The 11,211-nt window shown below is 46.2% G+C and overlaps 2 protein-coding genes across 2 annotated transcripts; one reads left to right on the top strand and one right to left on the bottom strand.

The window, feature by feature from the left end:
• Window positions 1–274: 274 nt before the first annotated feature.
• LOC127765446 (lichenase-2-like) lies at window positions 275–760 on the bottom strand. Its single transcript, XM_052290353.1, has one exon. It carries the CDS (start codon window positions 758–760, stop codon window positions 275–277), a length of 486 nt encoding a protein of 161 aa, XP_052146313.1.
• Window positions 761–9,992: 9,232 nt separating this feature from the next.
• Window positions 9,993–10,660, top strand: LOC127768064 (flowering-promoting factor 1-like protein 5). The gene has a single exon (XM_052293579.1). It carries the CDS (start codon window positions 10,030–10,032, stop codon window positions 10,354–10,356), a length of 327 nt encoding a protein of 108 aa, XP_052149539.1. The 5' UTR covers window positions 9,993–10,029; the 3' UTR covers window positions 10,357–10,660.
• Window positions 10,661–11,211: the final 551 nt, after the last annotated feature.

The following is an 11,211-nucleotide window of genomic DNA, read 5'->3' as shown; positions in this document are numbered from 1 at the left end:
TATCGCACCAATGATTGCTTTCGAATTTAATGGGAAAAAGTACACCGAAGGTTCCTCAACTTGTCATCGAGTTACAAAACCGTCCCCCAACTATAAAACCGGATACAACGCATTCCCCAATTTACAAAACAAGTACAAACTAGGTCTCTCGGCGGTTTTGGCTCTGGTTTTGTCCAACATGGCAGTGGACTCGGCGTGGGATCTTATGTGGGCCCCGCGCGTCAGCCTCTTCTTCACCTCCCCTCCCCACCTCTATTCCTCTCTCCTCTCTTCTTCACGGGCTCCATCGGAGGAACAGCTGCGCAGGGGAGCAGCTGCACGACGGCAGGCGGGCGTAGGCGGACGACGTCGTCACCTTGATGTGTCCCAAACCAGCCGCCGCGAGCGCGGCGTGGACGTTCTCCATGGCCGGGACGAGGAGCTGCATGTCGGCGCTGGCGACCTCGTTGCCCACGACAACGAACCGGAATAACACCGTCGGGATGTTCTCGCGGATCCAGGCGGCCGCGGCGGCTGTCCCACCGTGCGCCAGGGCGGGGAGGTCGTAGTTGGGCGCGCCGACGACGACGCGGATGCCCGTGCAGCCGAGCGCCGCGAGCGCGGCGCTGTCCGGCGCGTAGAGGCGGACGACGGTGAAGCCGTTCTCTCGGAGCATCTCGGTGACTTTGCTCGTCGGCGGCAGGTTGTCGCCGCTCAAGCCCCAACACACTCCAACCGCTGTCGTTCCTATCTCAGATTCCATCTCCTCTTCGTTATTCATCTGCGCCGTGGGGAAGGGGGAAGGGGGGGGGGGGGGGGGGGGGCGTGGCTTTCTCCTCACCATCCGAACGGGCTCACCGGCCCCTCTCTTGACCGAGCCCAGCGAGCGGTGGCGGCGGCAAAGCTCGGCCGGAGCCGAGCTCGTCGTCTACCTCTCCGCCCCTGCGTCCCCGGATCCCCATCCCTCCTCGCCGCCGCCCCCGCGTCGTTGGCCGCCGCGCCGCGCTGCCACGGCACAGGGCTGCTGCCGGGCAGCCCACGCCGAAACCGCCGCCCAGGATTCGCACGACCACGCTGACGCCGCCATCCTCCGCCAGACAGCGCCGTTGCACGGTCGCTCTGCCCCCGCGCCAGGGTCGTCGCGCCGCTGAACGAGCCGCCGTCCTACGCCGTGCCGTCGTGCCGCAGAGAAGTGAGAGAGATATGAGGAAGGGAGAGAAGAGGGAAAGAGAGAGGATGCTGACGTGGCCACGCTGACATGTGGGGCCCACATGGGTCCCATACTGACTCAAGCAGCCATGTAGATAAAATCGGGGTCATAACCACGTAAGGATCTGTTGTGACCGGTTTTGATTTTAAGGGACGCCGGATATCTGGGGACGATTTCTTAACTCGATGACAAGTTGAGGGACCTTCGGTGTACTTTTTCTAATTCAATGTGCTGTGTAAAGCTGGGAGAAGGCCAGATCCATTCAGAGTTTCGGACAGAGCCCAACAGAAAGGAATCAAGAGGTAAGCCCAGAAGCTGAAGGTTTACACGATCAAAGAGGCCCACACGATGATCATCGGGCGTCATCGCCATTGACTTATGGGCCTTCATATAAAATTCGCATCTCGATCGATGGGCCTCATACTGTGCAACTTAAATGAGGGAGGAATTCGATTCATCCCCGACATATGTCATATTGTCATGGATGTGTGTTTAATATGGTGGTGAGGCATTGGCATTGAGAAACGCAAGTTCTTTTGTATAGATGTACACACTTTCTTTTTGACAGAATATGACAATATGTTATATGTATATCTAATTATCGTGTATCTAACAATTACCCCCCTGATAATTTAGTTGGGATAAAAATATGTTTTTTTTTACAAAAATGTTATCACTTTGTAAATAAATTAAAAGAGAAGTTATTTGCCAAACCGAGTATGTGAATAAGTACACTGAGTGAGGTGATCATAAACTCATAATCCACTTGAACGTGCACCATCTAATGAGTAATACATATGAATTATTAACGGTATTGCTAAAATTATGACGCCACATTTTTTTTCATCACCTCTTTCCTATGTCGTCTATATGTAAGTATGCTTCTATGTCCTATTTTCAGTTGATAATAAATTACTTTTAATTCTAATTCTATATACATGGTATATTAGAAAAAAAAATATAATGTAAATATTAAATCTTACAATATAATTACAATGAAATAGGTGATAATTTACATGTAAAAACGATTTTACTATTTTTCATTCAAAAAATTAGATGCCATAAATATAAGCTACACTCGTTAATTAATTAGTGCTTTAACTACTTCTTGAGCTATTTTGGACTGATAAAAGTATGCACAACCAATTAATTGGCAACTTCAATAATAGTCAGGATTAAAACCAATTTTTACCAAAAATGTGATGCCCAAACATTTGATTTCTTACCCTACCATATTATTGTAAGAAACCAAAATTGCCCGTACTTCCTCCTAGCTGTTGCACAGTGTTTGCCAATTTCTATGCACTGCTTCACAATAGTATTAATCACCTGCCTGCACGTACGGAGAGAATCAAGAGTACACCTCCGTGATTAACTATTGCAGATTGAACTTCCTCACCCGTGACCTATAAAGCTGTACTACCTCCGTAAAAAAAAAAAGACAAACACTGTGTTTCTGTATCCAACGTTTGACCGTCCGTATTATTTAAAAAATATATAAAAAAAATAAAAGATAAATCACGTATAAAGTATTAATCATGTTTTATCATCTACCAACAATAAAAATACTAATTATAAAAAAATTTATATAAGACGGACAGTCAAATGTTAGACAGGAAAACCCAGGGTTTATCTTTTTTTCTTATGGAGGGAGTACTGATCAGTGAGGCAGTGACTACTGAGATACTCCAAATTACTGTAGTACTACTGTTTATGTTTTAGGACGAATGCGAAATCAATCATTCCATGTTTTATGTTTTCTTCGCCCTTGATTTGAATTTTGATGGATCCTAGGCTAGTACGTTGTACTGCACCACGCATGCCGACTCGACAAAGATCGAAACGGAGGGAACACTATCTGTGATCTGTCTATAGTTGGATCTTTTTCGATACTTCCCAGAGGCAACAGGGTTAAGTTTTGGTTTATTTGGAATTCAGCTACGTGGCCAGTGGCCATTCACGCATGCCCGATCGTTTTTCTGTGCGACGCGCGGTCACCGGTGACCGATCGATTTGTCACCAATTCCTGACAAATATTGTGTTAATACTTCCTCCGTTTCACAATGTAAGTCATTCTAACATTTCCTACATTCATATTGAATTAATATGAATGTAGGAAATGCTAGAATGACTTATATTGTGAAACGGAGGGAGTAGTTTCACCGGACTTTATATATCGACCTTCTATAATGTGCTAAAATCTACTCCTTTCGCTTCGTACTATAAAACATTTTAACTTTTTTTTTCCCAAGTCATTTGAAAACATAACAATATTTTCGATATCAAATAAACATATTATCAAAATTTATTTAATAAAATTAATTTTGTGTTTTAAGAGTTACTATAAACTTAGTTAAAAGTTTGACTTATAAAAAGGCAAAACATCTTTTCATATGAAACAGAGGGACTACTTGCAAATTGATCAAGGCGTAATTACAGGCTTACAGCTGCAATTGTTTTTTCAATGCACACATATACAGAAACAAATTTCATACTGCTATGGAACAAGGGAAAAAAAATTGTCATTAACCGTGTCAAGAGTCTGATATGGCTCATGTTTTGAACAATAGAAGGAACGAGGGGTGGCAGAGGGGAGATCTATCTTCTCCCTCTACTCCCCCCCTCTTCTTTCTCTCTCTCTACGCACAAAAAGATTCTGTTATTGAAATTTGGTATGGGCCATGCATGCTCAATCTTACCTACAACTGACTGCTTTTTAAGAATCATCGTTACTACAACTGACTGCTTTTTAAGAATCATCGTTAAAAAGTTGTAGTACGTTTTGATCTAACTGGAATTTGTACTATTTTCTATAAAATGCTCCACTAGCATATGCCACGCTTTTTAGAAGGTCCGTCCTACCAATCCACCTAACCTTTCCCTTTCCCTGACACATCAATAAGAAACACGCTGTAGATTATCTATGTTTTACTGTATTATTGCTACTGGGCATTATTTATATTTAAGATTTAACTACTATTTTCTCATAAATAATGTTTTGAAATCTTAAATATATACTAGTATATAGTACCGAAGTATGTTACGAAAGATATAATCATGTAACTTCCATTTCATAATAATCTAACGATTTATAGCCTCTTTTGAAATAGATGACACTGCTACGAAAACTATATTCTGTGGCTGCCATTTTGTGTTTTCGCTAACGGAATTTGAACCCGCCACGAAGCAAAGGCCAGTGACGCCAGCTAGCGAAAAAATATCTTTGCTGGCGGCCGTCTTAAGCCAGCCGCCAGCAAAAGATGACCATTTTTGCTAGTAGCACCATTAGGTCAACCGCTAGTGAAGAGTTTTTCCCAAAAAAAATTAAATCCACATATTCATCATGATTTTCAAAACAAAAACACCTCAACATCATTTTCAAAAAAAAAAAAACACATCAACATCAACAGATTCATCGATAGATCAGCAGATTCACATCAACATATTCAACAAATCAGCAGACTCACATCAAAAATTTAACATCAACAAATCCTTCACAGGAAGCAAATCGATTTCACAGCAGTCAGCATGCATCAACAAATCCTTTACAGGAAGCAAATCGATCTGGAGAGAGGCGGTCGCCGTCCTGTCGCTGTGGTCGCTGTCGAGCCGCAGAGCCGGAGAAAGGCGGAGGGAGGTGGGAGGTTGGAGGCACAGAGAGGAGAGAGCCGCGCGCCGTCGCCGCTGCCAACACGCGCCGTCACCACCGAGACCCGCCACGTGCCATCCACCGCCGCCGAGCGCCGTCCCCTTGCCACTGCCGAGCCCCCTACCCCGTGCCGCCGCCGCCGAGCCTCCTCCCCTGGTCGCCGCCGCCACAGATCTGGTGGGGGGGGGGGGGGGGGAGATGGTGGATTTGGGAGAGGAGAGGGCGGATCTGGACTCGTACCTATCCAGCCGACGCCCATCCCGTGCCGCAGCCTCTGCCGACGCCGACGCCGCCCCTCCCCCATCCGGATTTGAGAGAAGGAGGGTAGCTGTGCAGAGAGGAGAGAGCCGTGCGCCACCGCCGCCGGCCTCCTCCCATCACGCCGCCGCAACATCTGCCGTGCCACCGCCGTCTGCATCACCTCTGCTGTGTGGGGAGAGAAGAGAGGAGTTCGAGAGGGGAGAGAAGGGAGAGGAGCTCGCGAGCAAAGAAGAGAATGGGTAAAGTGGAGAAGAAGAGAATGGTAAAGTGGAGAAGATTAAATAAGGCACATTTTTTTTACAAGCGGTACATTTAGCCTCCGCCAGTGAAAATCCATTTTTTTGCTGGCGGTTGCTTAAGAGGCCCGCCTCAAAAAATTGAGTTTTTTTTTTATGGTGGATCTCTTAGCGTGACCGCCAGTGAAAATCGGTTTTCGATGGTGGTTCGTAGCCCCCACCCTTCATTATGTTTTCGCTGGCGGTTTTCATACTTTTTCGCTAGCAAAAATTATAGGACAATGTCATGAAAAATCATTTTTGTAGTAGTGTGATACTCCGTATGAGGCCATTCTCAACTCAATGACTATGATGGTGTCTATAGCATTAAATGAGCTGTCACCTAAGGGCAAGTACTATAATGCTCCATATGCTGTCCCTAAAAGTGCCACATTGGATTGAATGATGAGGTGGAGAAGAGAAGTGAAGAGAGAGATGATGAGCCACCTCTAAATTAAGAGGCAACCTCCACACAAATTTTAAGAAGGGTGTGAGAGTATTAGAGACATTGGTATTTGTGTACTACAGGTGACATATTGTATGAGTTGCTTCTTAGTTCATGAATGAATGATATGGATAAATTTGGAGGTGGTAGTCACATCTACTATAGCACTTGCCCTAAGATGAAAAATGATGTGGCAAGTAAATAAATGAGAAAAGAGAAGGAAACTGTGTCTTGCATGAGATATGGTTTCTACACAACATCCAAGACATTATATGAGATAAATAGTATTAAATTTAAGTATGAAATAGTGGTTTTTGTATTGGAGAGTAGTGTCTAGTACTAGTTTCTTGATAATGTGGAGTTTATAGAAACTATGTCTAATGTCTTGGGTTGGGAATGGCCTGAGAGGCAAATTTAGGTTATACGTTTTGGGGATTGGGTTCCCTGGCATATAAATGGAGCTGCAGATTAGCGTATTAATTAAGTACTATTAAAAAATAAATATAATATTTAAAGCAATATTCCAATACATATAATTTAAAAAAGGTATTGTTTAGTAGATTAGTAAGTATGCGCGTGAAAAACAAGGGAGTGAAAGCTGGGAAAGTGTACTCCTGAACACACTCTTAGAGAATAACAAAAGGGAGAAGGTTCATATGAATCTTTTTGGATCACAGATCTGGCGCGCAACTACAATTAAATTCTGTTGAAATTTACATGGAATGCAGTAGGGGGGAGGGGTTAAAAATGGTGACTGAAATTGCTAATCGACCATGGTTTCAGTAAAAGTGGTACGTTTCCGATTCCTTCCATACAAAAAATTATAATTTTCTAAATCTTTTAAGCATTATATTGCAACCGACACTAAATAGTTAAATAAATTGATAAATATGGATGATTCATGATCAACAGAGAACCGTTCCCGTAGAGGCTACCATTTTCTGAATGTTTTCATCCCCAATTAATGGCTATTTTATAGCCCTAGCTAGGAAATTTGAAGGGAAATCACAAAATAAAGCCGATTACCATTTGGTACATACTACTCCGTCCTAGAAAAAAAGCAAATCCTAGTTCGTAGTTAGGATTGAATTCTTTTTGAGATACAGGGGTACACCTTCGCTGTCCCAGTAGTAGTAAGGGCATCTATAATTAAGGACACTCCATGGGTACCATCACTAACTGAGTGCACTCTCCGGAGAACTTCCCTCACAATGGAGGACACTCTAGATGTGCTCCCTAAAATATGAGGTAATTGGATGAAGATACTCAAGCTCATAATGGGTGTCCCGGCCCCTGTAGCCTCAACTGAAAAAAAAAATCCAAAAATACCCTCCCTATAGCCGCTCCTATCTCTCTCTCTACTCTTCTCCACCGATTTTTCCTCCGCTCTCTCCCCCACCGCTCCGTTTCCTCCGCCCTCCACCGCCGCTCCGTTTCCTCCACCCTCCCCTTCCACCTCGCCGGCGCCGGATCCTCTCTCTCTCTCTTGTCTCGTCGCCGCCTCTCTCTTCCTCTCTCGTCGTCACCTCTCTCTCCCTCACAGTGGCCGATGGCAAGCGGCACCGGCGGGGTCGTCTCCGTCGCGCGGTCGTCGCCGGGTCGGGCTCACGATCCAGGCCGACACCGTCTCCGGCCGGAGGCGGCAAAACCCCCGCTCGTCGTCGCCTCGCGCCGGCCTCGCCCTGCCTCTCGCCGACCTCGCGTCGCCCCGTCGCCGACCTCGGTTCCGGCGCCACCGGCGGCCGGAGGCGGCAGATCCGACGCCGTCGTGCGTAGATCTGGCCCCCTCGTGGCCAGATCGGGATGGAGCGGCTTCGGCCGCGCCGCATCGAGGAGGAGGCCGTGGCGCCGGCGGAGGAGGTTGCGCAGGTCGTCGTCGGCATAGTCTCCGCCACTCATCTCCCTCTCCCTCTCTCCGCCGACTCGCACCTCTCTCCCTCGCCGCTGCCGCTGGCCTCTCTCTCCTGTCGCCGGCGGGCACGAGGGGTGGAAGGGGAATTTTTTCGGTGGGAACGGTGTCCACAGGCCACGCTTACACCTGATGCGCCCCCTCAGTTGCGTTCCCCTGCCAAAAGCGAGCGAGGGACGCGTTCCATCATGGGGGGACTACACCGACGATAAAGCAAACGGCGACGGATGGAGGGGGCTAGGGGGACGACGTGGGGCTATGCATTGGTGATGGCCTAATACAGTGTGGCAATAATTCATGCCCGGCCGACCCGGCCCCCCCTTATCTGATGGCCTTCCGCTTGTCAGCGTCCTCCGTCTGAAAAACCAAAAAAACGCGCATGCATGCGATGATACAGTCAGTGGGTCGAGAAAACGAAGATGATATGTCCAGGCGTACGGACCCATCCATCGAGCGCATGATGATATAATGTACTAGTTGCAGCAATTCTAGCGCGGTGGAATGACCGCGGCTGCTGCCGCTGGCCGCTGGCCGCTGAATTGCTTGATTCCTTGGTGCTAAAATAAGGGCATGTTTAATTCGCGAAAATAAAATTTTTGGGTGTCACATATCGGATGTTTGACCGAATATTGAAAGAGATTTTCGGACACGAATAAAAAAACTAATTTCATAACTCACCTGGAAACCGCGGGACAAATCTTTTAAGCCTAATTAAGCCGTCATTAGCACATGTGTGTTAATGTAGCACTTATGGCTAATCATAGACTAATTATGCTCAAAAGATTCGTCTCACGATTTTCTCCTTAGCTGTGCAATTAGTTTTTTTAATCTATATTTAATGTTCTATGTATGTGTTCAAAGATTCGATGTAATGTTTTTGGAAAAAAAATTTAGGGAAACTAAGGCCTAATCCGCCCCATCGATGTCCACAGAGAGAAAAGCTATAGTGAACCTGATGCCGTCAAATATCATCACAGAATCTGTCCCAAGTCTAGCTATAGCTCGAGTATAGCCGGGTCCTCTGCCTCAATTGGTGTGGACTGTGGATTGGTGGCCTGTATGACCGTAGGCGCCGTTGATCGAGCTGGCTGGGCTAGCTATAAGCTAGCTACACGTGAATCGATCAAATTAATGGAAGGATATCAATCAGGAATTCAGGATGATTGGCATGGTTGGTGCAGTGGGAGGGTGATCAGGGAGGGGAGGAGGGCCAGTGGATGTTTATACCGATGGGTAGTTGGGTACACATACATCCTTTCCAAGTTGAGCGATGCATTCCTCTTACCAACTCACAGCAGCTCTACATTCTTCCTTTTCTTCTTTTTTTTTTTTGGAAAATTGGTAGTAAAATCTTACCTATATATTTCATTCAACGCTAGATGTACATGGTCCAACAGAGGTTGGGCCATGTCGAGTTTTGGAGGTGATTGGGAGATGTCATCCGTCAACGAAAACGGTTTTACCCCCACGATTGATTACCGCTAGCAAAGCGGACGTATTTTCACTGGGCATAGGTCGCTTTCGTGCCAACTGCTGTGTTCTTGACTTCAAGTTCCCAACCTCTCTCACTCGTTTTTCGCGCGCACGTTTTTCGAACTGCTAAACGGTGTGTTTTTTTTAAAAAAGTTTCTATACGAAAGTTGTTTAAAAAAATCAAATTAATCCATTTTTTTAAAAAATAGCTAATACTTAATTAATTATGTAATAATGCGTGCTCCGTTTTGCATGCCGGCGCCCAACCCCTCCTCCTCCCGAACGCAGCCGTCAGAGAAAACTGGACGTGGCCATTAGTAGTGATGGTCTATCCATACTTTGCAATGAGACTGTCATCAAAATCACCATCAGAGGAAGCTGTTGAAGAACAAATAATACAACCACCACCGCCATATGCATGGCGCGCCATTGATGCGTTCCTCTCGACTCCTCCGATCCCCTCTGTTTATCCAGCTCACCCCGTCCGTAGGACCCCCCCATTGAATTGACGGGTCGCCCTCCCCGCACATGCATATTCCGTTATCTATATTATCCTCTCTCAGTGTCCACGCGCGCCATTGCATTGCATTTCATTCATAATTCATCCATTCATTCGGTCAACCGGTCACACGGTCCCAGACCCTACCTGCCTGCTGCCGTGCCACTGAACCTAGCTATGCTTTACTGCAGTCGCAGCCGGTGATCGACAGCAGCGGCATCGTGGTGGTGGTGGTGGCCTATATAAACCAACCACCCCCACCCCAACAACGTTATAGCAGTACACAACATCTCTCACGAAAACATCGAGAAAAAACGTTTGTGAGTTGGATGGCGGGGACGGGGGTGTGGGTGTTCAAGAGGGACGGGGTGATGCAGCTGGAGGCGGACGAGGAGGGGGGGACGGGGAGGAGGCAGAGGAGGCTGGTGTACGTGCCGGCGAACGAGACGATGGGGTCGCTGCAGGCGCTGGAGCGGAGGCTGGCGGGGCTCGGGTGGGAGCGCTACTACGAGGACCGCGCCGTGGTGCAGCTCCACCGCCGCGACGGCGGCGCCGACCTCATCTCCCTCCCCCGCGACTTCGCCCGCTTCCGCTCCACCCACATGTACGACGTCGTCCTCAAGAACCGCGACCACTTCAAGGTCCTCGATAACTAGCTAGCTAATTTAACATCTGTCGTCCATGATCACTAGTATGAATTATGATGATCCATATATCAGCTGCCAGCTGCGTACCACTTCTACTCATCGATCGGGCACGTACGACTGATTTTTAGCATATATAAAGCGTGTGTGTACAGTACTGTATGGCTGTATTATGCATGCACAAGCAAAAGGGTTAATTTGCTTGATTATATTGATGCGCTTGCAGTTAATTTAATTAATATAGTTTGGCTTGGTTAAGTTTCTTGTGTGACTCGTGGAGAACATACATACATACATACACATACATACATACATACATACATACATATATATATATATATATATATATATATATATATATATATATATATATATATATATATATCTCAGCATGCATTATTGTGTGCTGTGTGTACGTGTTCATGTACGCCGGACTAGTCCGGATTAAATTAATGGCCGGGGCATTATTAATGATTGTGTGGCCGTGTAACCGTGTTGTACACTGTTGTTGCATTAGTGTGTCTCAAACCCTGCTCAATGTGCGCCTGCAAAGGTGATGTAACACGAATATATATGTATACACACATTTGGCCGATCGATTTGGCTTAATTTGCTACACTAATTATTACTACAAGTTTTTGGGTTTGCGAGATATTGTCAGTTGTCAGCTTTAATTTATATGTAAGGATCGATGTCGCAAAAGGTTAAGAGAGATCATACTAATAAAGTATAGGCCATGAGCTGCTCAAAATATGCATGGTATTTACGCTTGGCACATTACGAGCTAGCTAGCCAGTAGCTGATCGAGGTTCTGGACTACATCGAACGATGTTTAATCAAACTGCATAATAAAATCTCCTCTACGTA

Source organism: Oryza glaberrima, chromosome 3 (assembly GCF_000147395.1).
Source record: "Oryza glaberrima chromosome 3, OglaRS2, whole genome shotgun sequence".
NCBI classification, from domain to species: Eukaryota; Viridiplantae; Streptophyta; class Magnoliopsida; order Poales; family Poaceae; genus Oryza; species Oryza glaberrima.
This window is presented reverse-complemented; position numbering and strand designations above follow the sequence as displayed.

Coding starts and splice junctions, on each gene's coding strand:
- LOC127765446 (XM_052290353.1), bottom strand. CDS start 760: ATGAATAACGAAGAGGAGATGGAATCTGAGATAGGAACGACAGCGGTT.
- LOC127768064 (XM_052293579.1), top strand. CDS start 10,030: ATGGCGGGGACGGGGGTGTGGGTGTTCAAGAGGGACGGGGTGATGCAG.